Below are 24,572 nucleotides of genomic sequence, written 5' to 3' on the forward strand. Positions count from 1 at the left end.
ATCACATTGATTTATTTGTGGATATTGAAAAATCCTTGAATCCCTGGGATAAATCCCACTTGATCATGGTAAATGATCTTTTTAATGTATTGTCGGATTAAGTTTGCTAGTATTCTGTTGAGGATTTTTGCATCATGTTCATCAGTGACATTGGCCTGTAATTTTTGTGTATGTGTGAGATCTTCATCTAGTTTTTGGTGTCAGGGTGATGCTGGCCTTATAGAATGAGTTAGTAAGTGTTCCTTCCTCTTTAGTTTTTGGGCATGGTTTTAGAAGTATAAGTGTTAACTCTTCTCTATGTGTTTGGTAGATCTCACCTGTGAAGCCCTCTAGTTCTGGACTTTTGTTTGCTGGGAGTTTTTAAATTATTAATTTCATTACTAGTAATATATTTTCTTTTTCTTCCTCGTTCAATCTTGGGAAATTGTACCTTTCTAAGAATTTGTTCATTTCTTCCAGGTTGTCCATTTTATTGGCATATAGTTGTTTGTAGTAGTCTCTTATGATCATTTGTATTTCTGTGATATTGATTGTAGCCTCCCCTTTTTCATTTCTAATTTTATTGATTTGAGCCCTCTCCCCCACTTTTTTTTTGTTGAGTCTGGCTAAAGGTTTATCAGTTTGTTTTTCAAAGAACCAGCTCTTAGTTTCATTGATTTTTTTTTTCCCCATTGTTTTTTGTTTTGTCACTGTTTCTTTCCTTCTACTAACTTTGGGTTTGGGGTTTTATTCCCCTTTCTCTGGTTTCTTTATGTGTAAGTCAGAGTTGTTTATTTGAGACTTTTCTTGTTTCCTGAGGTAAGTGTGTATCACTATAAACAGCCCTGTTAGAACTGCTTTTGCTGTGTCCCATAGGTTTTGGTTCATTGTATTTTCATTTTCACTTATCTCTAGATATTTTTTGATTTCCTCTGTGATTTCTTCAGTGATCCATTGGTTGTTTAGTAGCATAGTGTTAGACCTCTACTGAACAATATATTTTTAAACAATCAAAGAATTTAAAGAAGAAATCACAAGGGAAATTAATAAATATAGAGATGAATGAAAATGAAAACAATGTACCCAAAGTTAGCTCTCCCAAAGTTACAACCTAACTTTACAACTTAGCTAGAAAAAGAAGACTTAACTCAGAGCTAGTAGAAGGAAATTTTAAAAAGATTAGAGTGGGGATATATTAAATAGAGAATAGAAAAACAGAGAAAAATCAACAAAACCCAAATTTTGTTCTCTGAAAAGATAAACAAAATTGATGAATCATGAACTAGCTGGACTAATAAAAATATAGAGATGACTCAGATTGCTAAAATCAGAAATGAAGTTGGGGACACTTTTATTGATTTTGTAGAAATAAAAAGATTATAATAGTGTCCTGTGAACAGTTGTTTGCCCCAGATTGGATAGCCTAGATGAAATGGACAAATTCCTAGAAACACGAAACCTACCAAGACTAAATCATGGAGAAATAGAAAATCTGAATAGACCTATAACTACTGGTGCTAGTGGTAAAAAACCTGCCTGCCATTGCAGGAGATGTAAGAGACACAAGTTTGATCTCTGAATTGGGAAGATCCCCTGGGGGAGGGCACAGCAACCCACTCCAGTATTCTTGCCCAGAAAATCCCATGGACAGAGGGTCCTTGTGGGTTACAGTCCTTGGAGTTGCAAATAGTTGGACATGACTGAAGTGACTTAGTACACATAACTAGGAATTAGATTGAGTCAGCGATCAGAATCTTCCAACAGAGTGAAGTCTTAGATCTGATAGCCTCACTGATGAATTCTGCCAGACATTTAAAGAAGAATTAATATTAATACTTCTCAGATTTCCCCATAAGACTGAAAAGGAGTGAACACTTCCTTATCTGTGAAACCAGTATAATCCTAATATCAAAGCCAGACAAAGACAAACAAGAAAAGAATATCCCTTATGAACATTGGTGCAAAGATTTTCAAAATAATACTAGCAAATAGAATTCAGAAGTCTATTAAAAGGATTATACACACACTGTGGCCAAATTAGATTTATCCCTGGAATGCAAGAATGGGTCAACATACAAAAATTAATCAATGATATGCTATTATCAACAAAATGAAGGAAAAAAGCTGTGTGATTACCTTAATTGATACAGAAAAAACATTTGACAGAATTCAGCACCCTTTCATGATAAGGAACAGGCAACAAAATAGAGACAAAAAGAAAACTGTATCACTGCAATGAAAACCATACATGAAAAACACACAGCAGCAAAGACTGAAAACTTTTTCTTTAAGATCAAGAACAAGACAAGGATGCCCACTTTCACTTCCATTCAACATAGTAGTGGAACTTTTAGCCAGAGCAAGAAAAAGAAATAAAAAGCATCCAAATTAGAAAAGAAGAAGTAAAATTATCTCTGTTTACAGATGATAAGATCATGTGTGTAGAAAATCCTAAAGACTCTACCAAAAAAGCTGTTTAAACTAATAAAAGAATTTAGCAAAGTTCAGTTCAGTTCAGTCGCTCAGTCGAGTCCGAATCTTTGCGACCCGGTGGACCGCAGCACACCAGGCCTCCCTGTCCACCACCAACTTCTGGAGTCTACCCAAACCCATGAGTCAGTGATGCCATCCAACCATCTCATCCTCTGTCGTCCCCTTCTCCTCCTGCCCTCAGTCTTTCCCAGCATCAGGGTCTTTTCCAGTGAGTCAGCTCTTCGCATCAGGTGGCCAAAGTATTGGAGTTTCAGCTTCAGCATCAGTCCTTCCAGTGAATATTCAGGACTGATTTCCTTTAGGATGGACTGATTTGATCTCCTTGCAGTCCAAGGGACTCTCAAGAGTCTTCTCCAACACCACAGTTCAAAAGTATCATTTCTTTGTCACTCAGCTCTCTTTATAGTCCAACTCTCACATCCATACATGACTACTGGAAAAACCATAGCTTTGATTAGATGGACCTTTGTCGGTTAAGTATTGTCTCTGCTTTTTAATATGCTGTCTAGACTTGTCATAGCTTTTATTCCAAGGAGCAAGCGTCTTTTTAATTTCATGGCTGCAGTCACCATCTGCAGTGATTTTGGAGCCTAAGAAAATAAAGTCTGTCACTGTTTCCATTGTTTTTCCATCTGCTTGCCATGAAGTGATGGGTTCAGATACCATGATCTTACTTTTCTGAATGTTGAGTTTTAAGCCAGCTTTTTCACTCTCCTCTTTCATTTTCATCAAGAGGCTCTTTAGTTCCTCTTCACTTTCTGCCATAAGGGTCGTGTCATCTGCATATCTGAGGTTATTGGTATTTCTCCCTGCAATCTTGATTCCAGCTTGTGCTTCATCAAGTCCAGCCTGTCGCATAATGTACTCTGCATGTAAGTTAAATAAGCAGGGTGACAATATTCAGCTTTGTGCTCCTTTCCAAATTTGGAACCAGTCCGTTGTTCCATGTCCAGTTCTAACTATTGCTTCTTGACCTGCATACAGATTTCTCCACAAAAGAGTGGAGCTGGACCTTTATTAACACTGTATAAAAAACTAACTTGGACCTAAGTGTAAGACCTAAAACAAAAACTCTTAGGAAAAAAGCGCAGGGCAAAACCCTTCACAACATTGGTTTTGGTAATGATTTCTTACATATGACTTCAAAGGCACAGTTGACAAGAGAAAAAGTAGACAAATTGGACTTCATGAAAATTAAAAAAAAGTTTTTTATCAAAAGACACCATTCACAGAGTGTTAGTTGCTCTGTTGTGTCCAACTCTTTGTGACCCTATGGACTGTAGTCCGCCAGGCTTCGCTGTCTGTGGGATTTTCCAGGCCAGAATACTGGAGTGGGTTGCCATTTCCTTCTTGACGAGGTCTTCCCAACCTAGGGATTGAACCTGGGTCTCCTGCATTTCAAGCAGAGTCTTTACCACCTGAGCCACCAGGGAAGCCCTATCCCCAGAGTAAAAAGACACAACTCACATAATGGGAGGAAATATTTGCAAATCATATATCTGAATATATAGAGAACTTCTAAAATTCAACAACCATAAAAACCTGATTCAAAAATGGGCAAAAGACTTGAATAGACATTTCTCCAGAGAAGAGATATGCAAATGTCCAATAAGCACATGGAAAGATGTTCACCACCACTGATAATTAGGGAAATGCCAGTTAAAACTCCAATGAGATACTACCTCACATCCATTAGCAAAGCTATTATCAAAATAGCATAAAGTAACAAGCGTTGGCGAGGATATGAAGAAATTGGGTGGAAATGTAAAATGGTCCAGACACCATGGAAATGAAATGTTGGTTTCTGAAAAAATTTAAAATTAAAATTACCATATCATCTGGCAGCTTCACTTATGGGTATATTCCCTGGAAGATTGAAAGCTTGGTCTTGAAAAGATATTTGTACACCCATGTTCATAGCAACATTTTTCACAATAGCTAATGTGGAAGCAACCCAAGTACCCACTGACTGTTGAATGGATAAACAAAATGTGGTACATACATACAATGAGATATCATCCAGCCTTAAAAAGGCAGAAAATTCTATAATATGCTATAACATGGATGAACCTCGAGGACATTATGCCCAGTGAAATGCCAGGTGTAAAAAAACAAATATTGTGTGATTCCATTTATTTGAGGTATTTTAAGAGTAGTCAAAGTCATAAAGACAGGAATTGTAATAGTAGTTGCCTGGGGCTGAGGGGAGGGAAGAATGGAGGTTTACTGTTTAATAGGTACGGAGTCTCAGTTTCACTAGATGAAAAGAGTTACAAGTCTGGTGATGGGTACAGATGACTGTACAACAGTGTGAATGTATTCAGTACCGCTGAGCTGTATACTTACAAGTGGTTAAGATGGTCAAATTTGTTATGTGTATTTTACCACAATAAAAAAGGAATGGTGTTGCTTTAAACATTGAATAAAACTTACTTGAATTTCAGATTATTTTTTCTTTTCACTTTCCAAGTATTTAAAAATGGCTTTAATGGTGTTTGTTAAAAATGATGTGGCATAGATGTTGGCTGTCTGAATTAGCATACAGTGTTCTTTATTTGTCTTTTTGTGTATCACAGTTGTACTGTTTTAAGGCTGATAGCACATTAAGGCTTTTGATAGCACATTTTAGTCAATACAGTGTAATTTTTAAAATTGTTTTAATCAAAAGTAAAACTGGTTGGGAAATACAATATAATCACTTTTCTCCCGCCTCTTTTTAGAGAAAAAAAATAAGTTAAGAAGTATGAAAAAATTGAACAGGTTTGTAATAATATTTACTAAGTCACCTTATGTAGGATTTAGAAAATAAATTTTAGTATAAACTTAATATACTTTAATACATTTCAGAAATAAAAGTCTTGCTCTTCCTCCACCATCAGACACCGCATTTATCTCTTAGGGTAGCTACTTTTAATGTTTCTTAAATAGCTTTCCAGAAATGGTCTATGAATAGATAAGTATATGTATATGAGTATATGATGAAATTGTGCACACACATACACAAAATCTATATACCCCATCTTTTTTTTTTTTTTTTAAAGGGAGTCATTTTCTATAAGGTATTTTGAATGGCTTAAATATGTTCTTCAGTAAGTTCAAGGAAAAGCAGATAAATTGATGTGTACATTAAAACTATAACTGTCTTCAACAGAAAGCAACAAGATTCTGTAAAGCAATTATCCTTCAATTAAAAAGTAAATAAGTTAAAAAAATACATTACTCATACATTCATAAATGTTCACTTCAAGTGGATTGACGAGGCAAATGTAAATAAATTTATTAAAAAGAAATCATAGAGTAATATCTCTGATTTCAAACTTGTGAAATCCTTTTTAAGCATAAGTACAATAAAAGAAATTTGTAAAGGAGAAAGTTAGGCTTTGGCCAAAAAAAATCAATAAATAAAACCTATAGTGTAGGTTTAATATCCTTAAAAAAAGATTTCCAAGAGGGAATGACTGATTTTAAATGTAAATGCTTGCTAATAGTGGGTGGAATCAAACAGCATAAAAACACTAACTTTTCTCTGGAGTAAACACTTTAATCTTATATTTTAAAATGCAGAACCATTTTTGCAGTAAGAAATAATGGTAAATATTTTTAAGAAATGTAATGACATAAAGGTAATTTTAAAATAATGTCCTCATTACTAAGCTTATGTTGTGCTTTTATTAATTTTGGTTTTAGGCCTGTGTGGATGTCAGAGCCAGTTCAGTGTTTTGGCAGCAGATGGAATTTGCAGAAAGCCTCCACGGTCATCCCAAGTTGCCAGAATGGTTATCTACACACCCTTCTCATGGCAATCGAGCTGAGCACTTGGATAGGCTCATACCTCAGGTGAGCTAACACTACATAAGGCAAGACTTTATTGTTACTGTATCGTTTATTTTTAATACTGTTACTTGTTGTGCCTAGAAAAAGAGCACTAGCCTGTCAACCATTTTTATTATCATCAGTTTTCAAAGGATTTCACTGAAAAGTAAAAAATCCTGCTAGTCCACAAGTCCTGGTGAATAAATTGGTATGTATAAGTATAAAATAAATAAAAAGGTATGACTTTTCATGATAGTCAAGGTTTAGCATATTTAGTATCATACTGTTTAATTTTAACTGATTTGGTGAAAGTCTAAAAGTCAAGGTATGTTTTTCATCATACTGATCATAATCTTAGCGGTTTAAGCTTATCATTAAAAATACCAGTTAATGAACTGTGTGAAATTTTTGGTTGAGTATTAATTCCAGTAGTGATGCTGGAATTTTTTTTTTTTTTTAGGAAAAAAACCCCTTCAGATTAGTTTGCTTTCTGGTTATTTCTCTTAAAAGATAGAATGAAGTATGTGCTATGTGCTCTTTTTTTTTTCTTTGAAGAATTCATTAATGGATCAAGCTGAAACAGCTTTCTCCCAAGTGGTATTCACTCTGTTCTAAAAATCTTTTGATTTAACATATTCAGAATGTTTTCTGTGCTTTCCACAAAGGTACAAAATGAATGTCAGTCATCTCTAAGGCAGGCTGCATGCTGTCTTCTGTCTCACTTGCTTAAAAGCAGAATATTCGTTACCAATTTAAGAATTAGTCTTGGGTTAATTGCTAAAGGGATAACACAACAGATTCAGATATATTATAAAAGTCTCTTTAAATATGACTTCAAATTCAGAAGAACAAAACATTGAGTACCCATTATAAGAAAGATGCAAAAGAAATAATACATTGTCTTGATATTTTAAGATGCTAAAATAAGTAAAAAATGATTCTTAATATAATAAGGAATATTATTTATCATAAGAAAAGTAGAATACAATGGTATACATTGTGAAAGAAGAATAACCTTATTACTTGGTGTAATAATAATAACCTTATTTTGGGGGTAAGCTTCTTATTTGGGGTAAGAAACTACAACAAGATTCATTCATTTATTCATGTGATCAACATTTATTAATATTCATTGCTAACGTACCGTTCTATGTTGTATTGTGCCAGGGAGTGAGTGAGCAAGGAACAAAACAGCCTCTTGTTTTCTTAGAGCTAACATTCTAGTTAAGGAATGCAAATAATAAGCAAGCAAACAAACGTACATATAGTATGTCAAGCAGCTAGAAGCACATTGCAGAAAAACAAAGCGGATGAAAGGTGGGAGAGAGGCCTGGGCAACAGAAGGTATACTAGTCAATGTTCATTTGCCAAGGAAGACCTTAATACACAGAATCTGGAAAGAAGCAGGGCAGCAAGTCCTGTGGATATCTGGAGGAAGAGTCTTCTAGGCTGAGGAAGCAGCAAAAGCCCAGGACCGGAAGTGAGACTGTGCTTGTTTGGTATATTCAAGGAATAGCAAGACGCTGGGGCTGAATGGAGTCAGGGAGGGGAGAATGGTTGAGGTGTGAGGGGTCTTCTAAACCACTGTAAGGTCTTGATTCTTATTTCAAGTGATATGGGAAGCTAAGCAAGGCTTTGAGCAGAGGAGGCTTGATTTGGCTCAAGTGTTTTATAGTGATCACTGGGTCTCTTTTGTGGACTGTAGGGGAGCAAGGGTGGAATCAGGAAGCCTATTTAAGAGGCTCTTGCAGTAATCCTGGTAAGATTATGGAGGCAGAAGAGCAGGAGAGAAATGGTCAGATTTTAGATGTATTTTGAAAAGAATGATGACTGGATTTGTTGATTTTTTGAGCTTGCTTTATGCCTTTTATGAGCACTGGGTCAGCCAGACATAGGTTATTGAGACCTATCCTAAATACATTTCATTTATACTCTTAACTTTAAGGAAAAATACATGAGAAATAAAGAGCAGTGAAATTTTCTTGATATAATATGTAGTAGTTATTCACCTTAAAAAACAACATGGGACTGGGACAGTCAGTTTCATAAGTAACTGATTTGTATTGAAGAGCACTGACTCTGAGTCTCAGTGGCACCCCAGACCCAGGAACCTCATTCTACCCTGGGAGTGACTTAATCTGTCTCTAAATCCATAATAACCATATGGTTTTCTCTTAGAATTTCCTTTGCTTTTTATTTTTGCTTAATGAAATTCTAAAAATACATGGTTTGCTTAAATTGGATAATGAGTTCTACCTAACTTTTATCTGAATCCTGTCCTAAATTCCAGGTTTTTGTTTCATCATCAGATAACTAAGGATCTTTAAAGAAGTAGTAAATGTTCTTTAGAGAAGTCTTTAAAATAATAATTAATTGAGTAGTGAGTACGACAAAAAAATGGTTGGAGAAACAGATATGTTATTTGGAAGCCAGTGACGAAGAAAAAAATTAAGAGATATTTTTCTTCTAAAAATAAACTAGTTCGGAAGCTTAATTTAAAAACCTCATATAATTTCTTGTATTTTTTCCCCCCAAGTGATTAAATTCAATTTGAAGGTAATAAAACTCTACTATAATATTGGGAGTAGTTCAGTGGTTGAAGTGAAACTGATAGTACAAGAGTATATTGTTAATTAGAATACATAACCATAATTCAGAGATTGGAATTCCCTACTATCATAGGTCTAATTTCTGTAATGAAAGAAAACGATTCCTCAGGCAATATATGGAATTATGTGAGTCTGTGTCCTCTTAGAGACTACCTTTTTTTGGGTTAGATTTTCTTTAAGGTTTCTTTCCTACTAAAGTGAGGACAGTGTTGGGTTCCACCTAAAGCTCCAGTCCTTTGACATTTCAGACAGTGATGTACATCTAAAGGGTGGTTGGGAATAGTGCACCAGTGTGCAGAGGTGTCTCCGTCAGAGCTGAGGATTTCAAAATCACCAGGAAATGGTGGTAGTTGAAGTGGTGAGATTGAGTGAGTTCACTTAGGCAGTAAGCAAAGGAAATGCTCTTGGACACTTAGCAGTATTAGGTAGAGTCCATGTTTAATTGGTAGGAGGAAGAGCCTGTAGTAGATTAGGTTCGTAGGAAGAGAAAAGACCAAGAAAGTCAGGAAAACGAGGTTCTTTGGTCCTCTGAGAATACAAATCTTGGTAACTTTGATGTTTTAAAATTTAAGTTATTAAAGATTGTATATTTTTTAAAATTGTTTTCCTGTAGATCATTACAGAAGTGTATTGTCTTACCATAGCATATTAATGTTTAAGATGTTTTAAATCCATATTTGATGCATTTTTCAACAAATATTTATTTATTACCTCTTATGTGCTAGATTGTGGTTATTGTAGGTGTTGTGAACAAAACAGACAAAACCCCCTGCCCTCAGGAAGTTTGTTTGGTAGTAAAGGGTGAGAGACAGTGAATAGAATAAATCAGCAATATACAGAATAAATCACCAATATATTGCATGTTAGTCAGTACTAAGTGTAAAGGAGGGAAATAAAGAAGGAGGAATTGTGTATTATCTTGGGCTGCCATAACAAAATCCATAGACTTGGGAGCTTAAGCAACAGAAATTAATTTCTTCACAAATTTGAAGGCTAAAAGTACAAGCTCAGGGTTCTGCCTTAAGCAGCAGAAATACACTTTTCTCAATTCTGAGGGCTGGAAGTTCAACAGTAAGGTTCTGGCCGGTTCAGTTTCTGGTGAGGCCTCTCTTCGAGTCTTGTATGTAGCCATCTTCTCGCTGTGTGCCGTGTGGTATAGAAAGAGTGATTGCTTTTTGTGTCTCTTCCTCTGCTTAGAAGGCACTGTTCCATCACAGGGTCACACCCTCATGACCTCATCTAAGCATTACCTCCCAGAGGCCCCGTCGCTAAGTACCATCACACTGGGAATTGCTTCAACATAACGCATTCCAGGATGACACAGCTCATTTCCCAGCAGACAGGTAATGTGTGAGCAGAGGTGGTCATGGCTGCTGGAGAAGCTGTTTGAAGTCAGGTTGGGTCAGAAAAGGTGTCCCTGGGAAGGAAGGTACTTGAAGGAAGACTTGAAATAAGGGAAAGAGTGAGCCGTGCAGCTTCCTGGGAGGAGGAGCCGTCCAGGCGAAGGGAATAGTAAGTACAAGTCCTTGAGCAGGAGTGAGCCAGCTATATTTGAGGACCAACAAAGAAACCAATGTAGCTGTTTGGGGTTAAGCAACGGAAGGTGGAGGGAGCAGGTTTTATAGGCCCACACACAAAAAAGGGCTAGATTTTACTCAGAGATGGAGCAGCAGTGGGGGCTTCCCTGGTGGCTCAGTGATACAGAATCTGCCTATAATGCAGGAGTTGTAGGGGACTCGGGGTCCATCCCTGGGTCAGAAAGATCCCCTGGAGGAGGGCATGGCAACGCCCTCCAGTATTCTTGCCTGGAGAATCCCATGGACTGAGGAGCCTGGGGGGCTACAGTCCATAGCATCACAGAGCCGGACCTGACTGCAGAGCGCCTCAGTGGAGTGTTCTGAGCTGAGGACTAGAGGAGTAACAGGATCTGTGTTGTATTTGAAGAGTGTGATCTATAGCTCCTACAAAACAGTATAATCATGTAATTTTGGAGTGCTTTAGTTTAGTATATTGTTCAGAAAATAAGCCAGATCCTTTTTTTGTTTTGTTTCTAAATCAAGCCTCCAAACTGGAAAAAAATATCCTTGCTTTTTTAAAAAATGTGAATTCTGAGATAATGCATGTGTAAATGCCTAGTTAAATATAGTCCTGTGATCCACTAGTATTTAAAAAGGATAAAGAAAGAGTTATAGTAATGATATTATTTGTAGTTAATGATACGGTATGTTATAATTTTATTTACTTGAAATAATCAGTTAAATTTAGGAAACACATATTCAACATATTCCGTTACCATAACAACTTGGGTGAAAAATTGAAGAACAGATGTTATATCAACCTGTTGATGTTTAATAGTATGACAATTTTTAAATTATATTCAAATTTTTAATTTATATATACCATACATAGTCCTTGAAAAAGATACCTTATTTAATTTTTTTCTGTTAAGTATCATTATACTATATGAATAGATGTTAATAAGAAAAATTATATAATAACCTGGGGTTGAAATTTACTTGAAGGATTTATTTTACAATTGAAAGCATTTATACTAAATTTTTTATATTTCTTCTCTCACCAACTCTCTGTCACTTGTTCCTTGGCATGGGGAAGGGGATAGAGAATAATAGAGTATATAGGGAAAGCATTTAATTTGGAATTACTAGTTGTCTGGGGTTATGTTATTATAATCATAATTTTAAATAGGATTTATTTTTTAATACTCTTAGAACTTTCAATGTCAGCTTTATTTGTAAACTGTTTTTTAAATCTAGAGTTTCAAATTTACTACATTTAATTTTTAGGTACGAGAATCACTCAGTGGCAGACCATAAATGCATTCATTTTAATCTCATTTTATTTCAAATTCTTTAAACTTTCAGGAAGCTGGGGGTTTTAACTCATGTATAAATCATTCTTACGTATTTATAATTGGACAAAGTAAATGCATAAATCATTAATATTATACATCTCATAAGGAGAAAATATGAGAGTGTTTAACATTGAAGTGAAATGTCGTTGTTGGCCAATGTACACAAACATACACTGTTCACCTTACAGAATTTCATTTTGTCTGACATGAAGAGTGTTGGGGAAAAGGCAAATATCATAGCAGCTACTGTAATTGAATTGGCCTCTGAATCATATAAAACCAGTAAGCCTGACAGTACCATTGTCTAAAACCTTAAAAAAATATTATGGTGCACTTGATGTGTATCTACTTGAGGCTGAAATGAATGGGCTATTAGAAAAAAATTGCTTTTAGGAGGAAAGGGGAGAAAAGTAATGATATATTTAGAAAACATGTTTAAAAAATGGAGGTGATTTTTTTTTTCCCCCCTTGAAATGTCTTGGTTTCTGTTTTCAAAGGAGGCTTTTAACCTAACCATGAGACTTCTTTGGCGTTAATTTTTTATCTGTTCTTTTTCCTTTTTCTTCTTTGAACTTAGTTTATTTTTTATGCGTAAGTAATTGCTGTTTTACTTGATATGTAGTACCAGATAATAGTTCATTTCCTTTTCTGTGGACAAGTATCATTTACAGTGTTTTAAGTTTTCTACAGCTTACAGTGTGGTAAAATAGCTCTAAGGCCACAAAAGACAGAGATAATACCCAAGGATGCACTTGATAGGACACCAAATGATCTTTTACTACCCATTTCAAATTTTTTCACAGTTTTTCTCTGTCTTTGTTTCCTATTGTCTTCTGCTAATCTTTCCAGTAGACACCAGATCAGATCATCCTGTCAGACTAATAAAAAACAAACTTTTGGTTACTTTTAAGTAGCCACACATTGTACTGTGTTTTCTGTTGTATTTTCTGTTCCTTGAAGTGGTAACCTACTGTTCTCATTATTTCCTGTTAAATTTGTTTCTAGTGAGTGTTTGCACTGAGGTTATTGATACTAAAATTTCAGATCTTTTGAAAAGTATTTGCTCACCTTCAGAAATTAAGGAAGAGAGTTGGAAATTCAGAGAGTGTAAAGGGACTGATTTCATTTTTCAGGAAAAACATTTAAACCTCTCATGAGCCATGAGCCGTTTAGAATGAAAAGATATTGATGTAAAATCAAGGTTGAAGTTATAGAAGTGTAAAAATGACAAAGGAAAAGTGAAGATAGAAAAAAAGGTTCCTTTTTTTTAAAGAAAAGATTTTTAGTTTTATTTTTGATGGTAAAAATGTTAAAACATATATGAAGGTAGAGAATAATTTGAATAATTTTGTGAATCCCCATTTTCACTCACATTCAGTAGTATTAACTTTCTATACATTTGCTTCATTTGCCCCTTCTCTTACTTCTTTCCCCTGAAGTACTTTAATGCAAAACTTATACATGAGGGCTTTCCCTCCTAAATCTTCAATATGCATTTTAGAAAGTAGTAGTGTTTTCTTCTGTAATCATACCATCATCATAGCTAAGAAGGTTAAGTAATTTCCCCTTAATAAAGTTAAATATCCTTTGTATACTCAAATATGGTCCCAAAATATAGTTCTATAATTAGTTTATTCAAATCATGATCCAGCAAATCTGTATAGCATCTCCCTGCTTTGTCCCTTAAGTCTCTGATTTTAGAACAGTCTCCCTGCCCTTTGTTTGTTTTTAAACATGTTACTGATGTGTTGAATAAATCTAGACCCACATTCTAGATTTATCTGATCGCTTCTTTGTGGCCTTGACCAGCTTCTTTCTCTGTATGCTCATAAGTGGAAGTTAATTTTTTGGCAAGAATATTTTATAGGTGGTGCAGTTATACTTCATATGGCTTCATATCAAGAGTCTCTTAATCTGGCTGCTCCAAGTTCAGTGATGTCACATTTGATCAGAGGGTTTGGAGGGTGATAGCATAACCCCTCCTTTGGGAATCTGGTTTTCCCCCTCATAGCCAGCAAGTGATTGTGAGGTGGTGATATGGCACTCTGCCAAAGATCCAGTTCTTCAGCAACCTGAGAAGTGTCTTTAATTGAAGAAATATCCTCCTCTGTCTCAAAAGGCTAAGCTGATTGTGTCTTCAGAAAGTGGAAGTGTTAGTCGCCTCAGTCATGTTCGACTCTTTGCAACTTTATGGACTGTAGCCCACCAGGCTCCTCTGTGCATGGAATTCCCCAGGCAAGAATACAAGAGTGGGTAGCCATTCTCTTCTCCACGGCATATTCCCAACTTAGGGATCAAACCCAGGACTCCTGCATTGCAGGCAGATTCTTTACTGTCTGAGCCAGCAGGGAAGCCCTGAGTGTCTTTAGGAGGAATCTATCTATGTAGAACAGTGAAGAAGGAACTCAGACCAGCCAAGTCAGCTCTAATGGAACAAAAGATGTTGCAGGCACAGTTTTCTCCTAGTTAAGAGTAGATTTAAGACGTAGGTAAGTGAGGTTTTTTTTTTTTTTTTTTAAATCGCAATGATGATGAGTGCGTAAGAGTTGAAAGGAAGGTTGGTCACAGATAATTGTATTGATATTTAATAAATAGGTAGTGTCTGAGAGCCCTCAACTAATAATACCACAAAGATCTTCATCTCAACTAAATCCAGCATTAACGACAAAAACCAAAGCCCCCCAAATACCCATTTTCCTCAAATAAGCTTTAAATAATAGAAAAACTAAAAAAACAAAACCAAATCTCAAATCTCAGGCTAATTTTAAAAATTCACTTCATCAGAGATGCTTCCTTTGTGGCTCAAGTGGTAAATAATCTGCCTGCCAATGCAGGAGAACTTGGGTTTGATCCCTGGGGCAGGAAGATCCCCTAGAGGAGGAAATGGCAACCCACTCCAGTATTCTTGCCTGGGGAGTAGATGGACAGGAGTCTGGAGTGCAACAGTCCATGGGGTCACAAAAGAGTTGGACACAACTTAGCTACTGAGTATATACAGAGGCAGAGCTACATGATGAGGCTGATTTAGCTACATTGAAAGTGACAGGAAGAAGAATGACTTTACAAATGTAAGACACACCCACTTCAAGAAGTTACTTCACTTGTGAATACTACAGAGTAGCTATTGCAAAGAGCAGAATTGATGCTCCAGAGCCAAGACTTATTGATGCTTAGAGATAGAGCAACATACATAGCACAACCAAATTAAAACATCCGAAGCTAAAAAAAGTGTTTAAAAAAATGGAAGCATATTGAAGACACAAGGAAATCCAAGCTGCATGTAACAGTGATAAGGATCATTTGTTTTGTCTTTTGACAAGACAAAAGACCTTTCTTTGACTTGTTTCCATGTCACATTTTTAATTTAGATAACATTTCTCAGGATGAGTTTTTAGAAGAATCCCAGAGCATCATGCAGGAGAAACCTGACATGAATATACCTAGATACATGCATTTATCAAATGTTTGCCCTTCATCGCAAAGATAGGCTTTTACAAGATGCCGTGGTATAAAGAGAAATTTTAAAAACACTTAAAGAGACTTTGGATCTTATTTTTCAGAGTTTGGAGAAGTGTAAGAGTTTAAAGGGGAATGGAACAAAACCAACCAAATAAAAACCAATGGAATGAATACGTTTTGCTATGGTATCTAGCCAAACCAACTTTTCTTGCTTTTAAGATGGTGTGTGCTCAGTCACTCAGGCATGTCTGACTCTTTCTGACTCCATAGACTGTAGCCTACCAGGCTCCTCTGTCCATGGAATTTTCCAGGCAACAATACTCGAGTGGGTTGCCATTTCCTACTCCATGGGATCTTCCTGATCCAGGGATCAAATTCACGTGTCCTGCTTTGACAGACCAATTCTCTACCACTTCTCTACTTGGGAAACCCCTTTTATGATGAAAGATCCCTTAATAAATGAAACACATACAACGAAGTGTCAGTGAAGTACTCAGTAGCAGGAGTGAACTTTCCAAATCCACTGATGCTTCAGAATTAGATAAAATATATAGGTTAGCTTGCTATTTAGCAACATATAGGATTGAGATTATAGCTTTCACCCTTCTCTTAGAAAACCAAAGATCACATAAAGGAATTAACAGAGAATTGAGTTGAACAGCACAAAAATAAGATTTAATGGACATTAGAAACTAAATGCTTGGAAATGAATGTTTATTTTCTTCTTGCAGGCGTGCGTGCTCAGTTGCTTCATTGCGTCCAATTCTTTGCGACCCTATGGACTCTAGTCTCCCAGGCTCCTCTGTCCATGGGGTTCTCCAGGCAAGAATACTGCACTGGGTAGCCATTCCCTTCTCCAGAGGATCTTCTCAACCCAGGGATCAAACCTGGGTCTCCTGTATTGCAGGTGGATTCTTTGTCATCTGAGCCCTGGTGGCTTCCCAGGTGGGCGCTAGTAGTGAGGAGCCTGCCTGCCAATACAAGAGACAAAAAGAGATGCGGGTTTGATCCCTGGGTCAGGAAGATCCCCTGGAGAAGGAAACTGAGATAGCAGTCTCTCCTGGATGTTTAATGAATGTTTTATGTATTTGTGTGGAGATCACGCCTCCTTCCCTCTTGGCCTAAGAAAAGGAAACTTTCTCCTTCCCTCCCTCCATTATAAGATACTTTAATGGTAAGTATTTAACACTGAGCCCAGGATTTCAAAGTAGTTCTTATCATAACACCAATTTAGATAAAACACCTGGCACAGTGCAAGACACATAGAAAATGAATGGTAAATGTTAGTTTCTTTCACTCCTAGTGGGAATCTTTAGGCTAGCTAATCCCATATTTAATGCTAGGTCTTCCATGGGATTCTTTGAACTGTATATTCTTGTTATGTGAATGCATTCCTGCTTTCTCTTAGGCTGTAAAAACTCTTAAGAATGTTTTTCCTATGACATTTATCATAATGATTTATTCATAGCTTGTGTTCTATAAATGTTTGTTTAAAATTCAGTATGCATTTATTAAATACTATTATGTGCAGTGCATGGAGTTAAATACAAAAAACAAAGTAAAGGAAAAAGCATATTCTAGTTATATAGTAGGAACGCCTTGCTTACGTTAAAAGAGAGGAAGGCATATTTAATAAGATAGATTTGAATTTATAAAAAATAAAAGATGTTGATACCACAAAGCATAATAAAATAAATGTGGAAAGGAAAGTGAAAAAAAGAATGTTTCACCAACATATGTGATAAAAATCTTACTATGCAAAAGAGATGAAGACTTGATGAAAATATATGTGGTCTGTAACAGGATTCTGCTTGATAGGTAGAGGAGAAAAACAGTTGATGTGTGAAGAAATACTAATATAAGCCTTTATGAAGTATACATAGCTTTTCTAGCAGTTAAGGAAATGTAGCTCAGATGTTGCCGAAGTACATTTTATTCAGTAAAAGATTACTCAAGAAACATAATGTGCAAAAAAAAGAAAGAAAGAAAAACCACATTAGTACATGTAATGCAGAAGTAAAAAAACAACAACAGCAGAGGGTTCTAACTCCTTTTTTCTAAACCTTTTTGCTTTTCCATGAGCTGTGTTATGCTAAGTGGCTTCCGTCACACCCGACTCTCTGAGGCCCCGGAGACTGTAGCCCCCAGGCTCCTCTGTCCGTGAGATTCTCCAGGCAAGAACACTGGAGTGGGTTGCCACGCCCTTCCCCAGGAGATCTTCCCAATCCAGGGACTGAACCTGGTCTCTTACGTCGCCTGCATTGGCAGACGGGTTCTTTACCACTGGTGCCACCTGGGGTTACTTCCATGCCAGCTTTTGAAAAAGATAGATTTGTTTTTAAGACAGTTCTTAGGTTCATAGCAAAATTGAATGGAAGGTACAATTTCCCATCTACCTCTTGCTTCCATGTGGGCACATCCTCCCCCTCAATCAAAATCCTGCACCAGAGTGGTACATTTGTTACAGTAGATGAACCTACATCGCCACCATTATTATGGCCCAAGTCCATGGTTTACATTAGCGTTCACTCTTAGTTGTACATTTGGTGGTGTTTTGACAAATGTATAATGACACGTATTTATCCTTATAGTACTACCTAGTGTAGGTTTCATTACCCTAAAAATACTCTTTGCTCTGTCTGTTCATCCTTGTCTCCCTTCTACCCCCTAACAAACAAGGATCTTTTTAGTGTCTCCATAGTTTTGCATTTTTCCGAATGTCATGTATGTAACTGGAATCACACACTATGTAGCCTTTACAGATTGGCTTTTTTTTTTTCCTCTTAAAAACACACATTTAAGGTTTCTCCATGGCTTCTTATGGCTTGAAAATTTTTCTTATTAGTGCTGAATAATATTCTGTTGTCTGCTTGTAACACAGATAATTTATGCGTTCATCTACCAAAGGACATCCTGGTTGCTTCCAAGTTTTGGCAGTTAAAAGTAAATAAACAACTACTAGGCAGTGTTTTGTTTCCTGCCAGTCACTTAACCTTTCTAGGGTTCAGTTTTCTTCTCTGGAAAATTTAATACATGATTTCTAAGAATTCTGAGGTTTGAAATTATGTGGTTTATCTAGATAGAAATCATGCACTCTTACATGGATTAGGTCAGATGGGATTGTATGCTGATGACATTATAAGGTGATAAACCCTTCCTGGTGAAAGCAATCTGGTTCTATATCACAAAAATTACACTCTGTTCTTATGCTTTTGATCAGATGATTTTATTTTGGGGAATTTTCCTTCCCAACTGGAGGTTAGAAAATAGCATCTTTTTTTTTTTTTTTTTTTAACAAAGATTTTCATAGCAGGGTAATTTATAAAAGCCACATAAAACAAAACTATGGGAACTATTCACAAGCCCAGTAATGGGGAAATGCTTGAGGGCAGGGATCCTGACTGTTCTGATTCAGGGGTACCTAGCACTTTACTCAGTAGTGTGTTCTAAGTTTCTGTTGAAGGCAAAAGTATTGACTAGGGTAAGGGAAAGAGAAGAGCTTGTACTGAATATAAAAGACTACTAGAGATGGTATTCTCTTCTCTTTGTTTGCTTTTTCACATCTCTCATTGTTAAACTCAGCTGTACCACCTGTTACCTGCTGAACCCCACACTTGGGCCTTTGCTGACACCCGGGAAGGTCTTGGGCGTGTGATGTAGCAGCCGTGACAGAATGGCTTCTCACTTGGGAAAGAACATCAGCCTGGTTGTAAAGGAGTTAAAGCAAGAGTAGTATGTCCCAGTTTTGCCAGGACAGTCTCAGTTTGTGCCTGATGTCTTGGTGTAAATCTTACTTTAATAGCATTTCCTTTCACTCTCAAAGGTATCCTTGTTTGGACAGTAGGTCACCATTTGACCGAGGGTCTGAATTTCTGTTTACTTTAGTGCTGTAGCTGGGAAATGTTGTTTTTCTTTTTTCAGTCCAGTTTAACAAACATTTACTTAACACTGAGTACATATTATATTGTCGTATTGTGGGATACAAAGAAAATTCAGACAAGACCTTTGTCACCAAAGAATTTCACTTCAGTGCTTTTTACTCTTTATTTTGGTAACTCACAGCCTCATTCAGAGTCAGAGTCCTAGACCCAAGCTCTTGCCCTGGCCTCAGCCATTTAAAAAGACCCTTTTCTGACTTGCCTCTGGTTGTAAGCCCTCCTCTCCTGTGAGACCTAAGGGAATAGTCCCTTTTAAGAACCTGTGCTGTCATCACAAGGCAATCTGGTATTTGGGATAATGGAATTCCTCACCCAGATCCTTTGGAGCCTGTTTCCAGGGCTTGCGTGCACCTCTTCCCTTGGACACACAAGGTCCCTCCTCGTGCCAGGTGGGCGGTGACGGGAGAAGGGAGTGGACAGCCGGCCAGTGGCAGCAGCCAGGGTAGGCTCCCTGCAGCCTTACGGTGAAATTCAAGAATGCTAATTTTGTGTTTGGCCATCAGCATCATTTTGATTGTCTTTTCCTCAAAGTAGAACGGAACATTTTTTATGTAGTCATTTTAGATATTTAAATATATGGTGTCTGAGCCTCCGTTTGCATTCTTGGCATGGACCCCACAGATGTCAGAAGCAGGCACACTCAGAGTAAGACCGAGATCCCTTCCCTGACCTGTGAGATCCCACACGCTCTGCGCCTGCCACATACCCACTCTGCTGCAGCTGGCCTGGCTTCCTCATCTCAGGTTCTGGCACTCACTGCCGCATTTTGGAATTATCTTCTTCTGGATACCCGAATTACTTCTTCCCTCAGGTCCTGTCCTTTAGGTCTTCCCTCCACCCCTCCTGATCATTATTTTATCAGTGAGACCTAGTGAAATGTTCAGTTCAGTTGCTCAGTCATGTCCGGCTCTTTGCAACCCCATGGACTGCAGCATGCCAGGCCTCCCTGTTTATCACCAACTCCCGGAGTTTACTCAAACTCATCTCCATCGAGTCAGTGATGCCGTCCAGCCATCTCATCTTCTGTCGTCCCCTTCTCCTCCTGCCTTCAACCTTTCCCAGCGTCAGAGTTTTTTCCAGTGAGTCAGATCTTTGCATCAGCTGGCCAAAGTATTGGAGTTTCAGCTTCGGCATCAGTTCTTCCAGTGAACATTCAGGACTGATTTCCTTTAGGATCTCCTTGCAGTCCAAAGGACTCTCAAGAGTCTTCAACACCACAGTTGAAAATCATCAATTCTTCGGCACTCAGCTTTTTTTTTATAGTCTACTTTCATATCCATACATGACTGGAAAAACGATAGCCTTGACCAGACGGACCTTTGTGGGCAAAGTAATGTCTCTGCTTTTTAATATGCTGTCTAGGTTGGTCATAACTTTTCTTCCAAGGAGAAAGCATCATTTAATTTCATGGCTGCAGTCACCATCTGCAGTGATTTTGGAGCCCTCCAAAATAAAGTCTGTCACTGTTTCCATTGTTTCCCCATCTATTTGCCATCGATGGGACTGGATGCCATGATCTTAGTTTTCTGAAGGATGAGTTTTAAGCCAGCTTTTTCACTCTCTCTTTCACTTTCATCAAGAGGCTCTTTAGTTCTTGTTCGCTTTCTGCCATAAGAGTGGCGTCATCTGCATATCTGAGGTAATTGATATTTCTCCCAGCAATCTTGATTCCAGCTTATGCTTCATCCAGGCCAGCATTTTGCTTGATGTACTCTGTATATAACTTAAATAAGTAGGGTGACAATATATAGCCTTGAGGAACTCCTTTCCTGATTTAGAACCAGTGTGTTGTTCCATATCCAGTTCTAACTGTTGCTTCTTGACCTGCATACAGATTTCTTAGGAGATAGGTAAGGTGGTCTGGTATTCCCATCTCTTTTCAGAATTTTCCAGTTTCTTGTGACCCACACAGTCAAAGGCTTTGTTGCAGTCAATAAAACAGAAGTAGAAGGTTTTCTGGAACTCTCTTGTTTTTGCTATGATCCAACAGATGTTGGCAATTTGATCTCTGGTTCCTCTGCCTTTTCTAAATCCATATTGAACATTTGCAGTTCACAGTTCACGTACTGTAGTAGCCTGACTTGGAGAATTTTGAGCTTTACTTTACTAGCGTGTGAGATGAGTGCAATTGTGCAGTACTTTGAGCATTCATTGCCTTTCTTTGAGATTGGAATGAAAACTGACCTTTTCCAGTCCTGTGTCCACTGCTGAGTTTTCCAGATTTGCTGGCATACTGAGTATAGCACTTTCACAGCATCATCTTTTAGGATTTGAAATAGCTCAACTGGAATTCCATCACCTCCACTAGTTTTGTTCATAGTGATGCTTCCTAAGGCCCATTTGACTTCGCATTCCATGATGTCTGGCTCTAAGTAAGTGTTCACACCATCATGATTATTTGGGTCATGAAGATCTTTTTTGTATAGTTCTTCTGTGTATTCTTGCCACCTCTTGTTAATATCTTCTTCTGTTAGGTCCATACCATTTCTGTCCTTTATTGTGCCCATCTTTGTATGAAATGTTCCCTTGGTGTCCTTATTTTCTTGAAGAGCTCTCTAGTCTTTCCCATTCTATTGTTTTCCTCTGTTTCTTTTTTATTGATCAGTGAGGAAGGCTTTCTTATCTGTCCTTGCTGTTCTTCAGAACGCTGCATTCAAATGGGTATATCTTTCCTTTTCTCCTTTGCCTTTAGCTTCTCTCCTTTTCTCAGCTATTTGTAAGGCCTCCTTAGACAACCATTTTGCCTTTTTGTATTTCTTTTTCTTGGAAATGGTCTTGATCACTGCCTCCTATACAGTGTCATGAACATCTGTCCATAGTTCTTCAGGCACTCTGTCTATCAGATCTAATCCCTTGAATCTGTTTGTCACTTCCACTGTATAACTGGAAGTGATTTGATTTAGGTCATACCTGCATGGTCCAGTGGTTTTCCCTACTTTCTTCAATTTAAGTCTGAATTTTGCAATATGGAGTTCTGAGGCACAGTCAGCTCCCAGTCTTTTTTTTTTTGCTGACTGTAGAGAGCTTCTCCATCTTTGGCTGCAAAGAATATAATCAATCTGATTTCATTATTGACTATCTTGTGATGTTCATGTGTAGAGTCATCTCTCGTGTTGTTGGAAGAGGGTGTTTGCTATGACCAGTGCGTTCTCTTGGCAAAACTCTGTTAGCTTTTGCCCTGCTTCATTCTGTATGCCAAGGCCAAATCTGCCTGTTACTCCAGGTGTTTCTTGACTTCCTCCTTTCGCATTCCAGTCCCCTATAATGAAAAGGACATATTTTTGGGGTGTTATTTCTAGGTCTGTTAGGTCTTCATTGAACCGTTCAACTTCAGCTTCTTCAGCATTAGTGCTTGGGGCATAGATTTGGATTACTGTGATATTGAATGGTTTGCCTTGGAAATGAACAGAGACCATTCTGTCATTTTTGAGATTGCACCCAAGCACTGCATTTTGAACTCTTTCATTGACTATGAGGCCTAGTCCGTTTCCTCTAAGGGATTGTTGCTTCTAAGGGGTTCTTCTAAGGGATTCTCAAGCCCCCTTCCCTGCTTCTCTTCCCTTAATGTGCATCGTTATCCAAGATTTAGAAGCGGTAAAAGACTGAACTGATTTTTCCCCTCAGATATGTTTCTTTCAAAATCCCTTAAGAATCAAGACTTTCTTCTCTTAAAAAATTTCTATTTTAGTTTTCATGTTTTAAGGTCATCCATGTACCCGCTTTAAAGAAGCCCATAGTTCTCTGAGGCTAGTATGTGAAGCAGCAGTCTCCCTATCCTGCTTCCAGTTTCAAGGGTAACTGCAACTCTATAAAGTGGTTCTTTCAGTACCACTGAAACATGCTTATATGGCTACTTCCTAACTTTTTGGCGTTGAGTATTATATGTTCGTTTCTCCCCATGGAGGATGAGAATTAAGCTCCCCCTGACTATGCATACATAGGCATGAATACAGCTCTCCCCCTTTTGGTTAGATAAAGATAGATTTTTTTAAACCCTGTATACGCTAATCACAGCTGAGCCATGTGGTATACTATGTTTACTTTTCTTTTCCCTGCAGCATTTTATTTTCCCTGGAGTTAAAAGGTGTCGTGATTTTGACTTGCTTACTTGTCTAGGTTATTAACATCGTTTCCACCCCAGACTGTCCCACTTATGTATATCTTCTTTCATTGTGTTCACATCTATTTTTGTTTTTTTCTTTTTTCCTCTTGAAAAAATCTGAGTCTTAAGATCTTTTTGACCTGAATATTCTTCTCAGGATTGACTCGAGTTTGACAAATCGTAGAGATACCTTCAAGAAGCCTTGTTTATCCCCAACAGGACAGTGGGCAGTCATTGCAGATACAGTTGTTCTTTGCAAATACCTTATTTTTGAATAAATCATGTAAATATGACTATTTACTATGAATTTACATATGTTCACTTTTGCATGTTGTATTTAAGATCCCTTTATTGCAGAAATACAGAATGTATTCTTATTTTTCACTGTTTTAATAAATTTTTATGTGTATATATATTTTGTGTTGTATTCTTTCTTTATAGGCTCTCAAAATTAGAGAGACCTGTAATTGCCCACCACTTTCTGGACCAGACCCTCGATTACTATTCAAACTCAGCATGAAGAATTTTCTTGAAGCAGAGAAAGAAGACCTAAATATCACTGTTAAACAGAAAATGGATACTCTTCCCATCCAAAACCAGAAGCAAATACCATTAACATGTATAGTGGACAAAAGAACTGGCAGCTGAATTAAAATTTATGAGACACAGGATACATGAAGAATGCAGCAGTCCTTATCATTTTCATGTTATTTTTTAAAAATGATGTTTGAAAGGAAAAAAATGGATACTCAGGGTCAAATCATGTATATTACAGGTATTATCTAAATTCCTATACTAGGTATTTATTTTTCGTGAAATATTGATGTATTTAATCAATTTAAAAATACCTTCAATGAGGAAAATGCCACAGAATAAATTTATATTACATATTTTACTCTGTCTTATACTTTTGATTTGGGGGGAAAACCTCTAGAGGATGAAAAATCAGAATATCAGAACGTGAAGTAATTGTTATCATCTAGAGGGTTCCAGCTGAGCCCAAACTGAATTTAAGAGTCTGGGTGGTTATCAATGAACTAGGAAACTGATAGTCTGAAATATGCAGAAATTGGTTTGCATTAGGGCTGCAATTGTGTGGAATAGGGCACCTTTGACTAGAGAGTTTCCTGATCCTCACCTCTGGGCCATGAGCGATTAAGAAGAAGCTGAAGAAGCTCTTTCCGTAGGCAGACACAAGTAGTGCTGTTTGTGGTCTAAGTGGTCAAGTGAGAAAATGAGGAGAAGGATCCTCTCTGCAGACATGGTATGCTTCTGGTGCACTGAAGCCGTAGCAGGAAGTTGTGTCA

At 37.3% G+C, this 24,572-nt stretch overlaps 1 protein-coding gene across 10 annotated transcripts in view; it reads left to right on the forward strand.

Moving 5' to 3' along the window:
• OMA1 (OMA1 zinc metallopeptidase) overlaps positions 1–24,160 on the forward strand; it is a 58,561-nt gene extending 34,401 nt beyond the window's left edge. For 9 of the 10 annotated variants that reach the window (XM_061121764.1, XM_061121762.1, XM_061121763.1 and 6 more), the window contains 2 exons: positions 6,160–6,309; positions 23,707–24,160. In XM_061121764.1, the coding sequence (XP_060977747.1) occupies positions 6,160–6,309; positions 23,707–23,913 (357 nt within the window). In that variant the 3' untranslated portion in view covers positions 23,914–24,160. Of the gene's footprint in view, positions 1–6,159; positions 6,310–10,091; positions 10,238–23,706 lie in introns of all 10 variants that reach the window. The other variant, XR_009689214.1, reaches the window with a different exon arrangement.
• Positions 24,161–24,572: the final 412 nt, after the last annotated feature.

Source organism: Dama dama, chromosome 20 (assembly GCF_033118175.1).
Source record: "Dama dama isolate Ldn47 chromosome 20, ASM3311817v1, whole genome shotgun sequence".
NCBI lineage: Eukaryota > Metazoa > Chordata > Mammalia > Artiodactyla > Cervidae > Dama > Dama dama.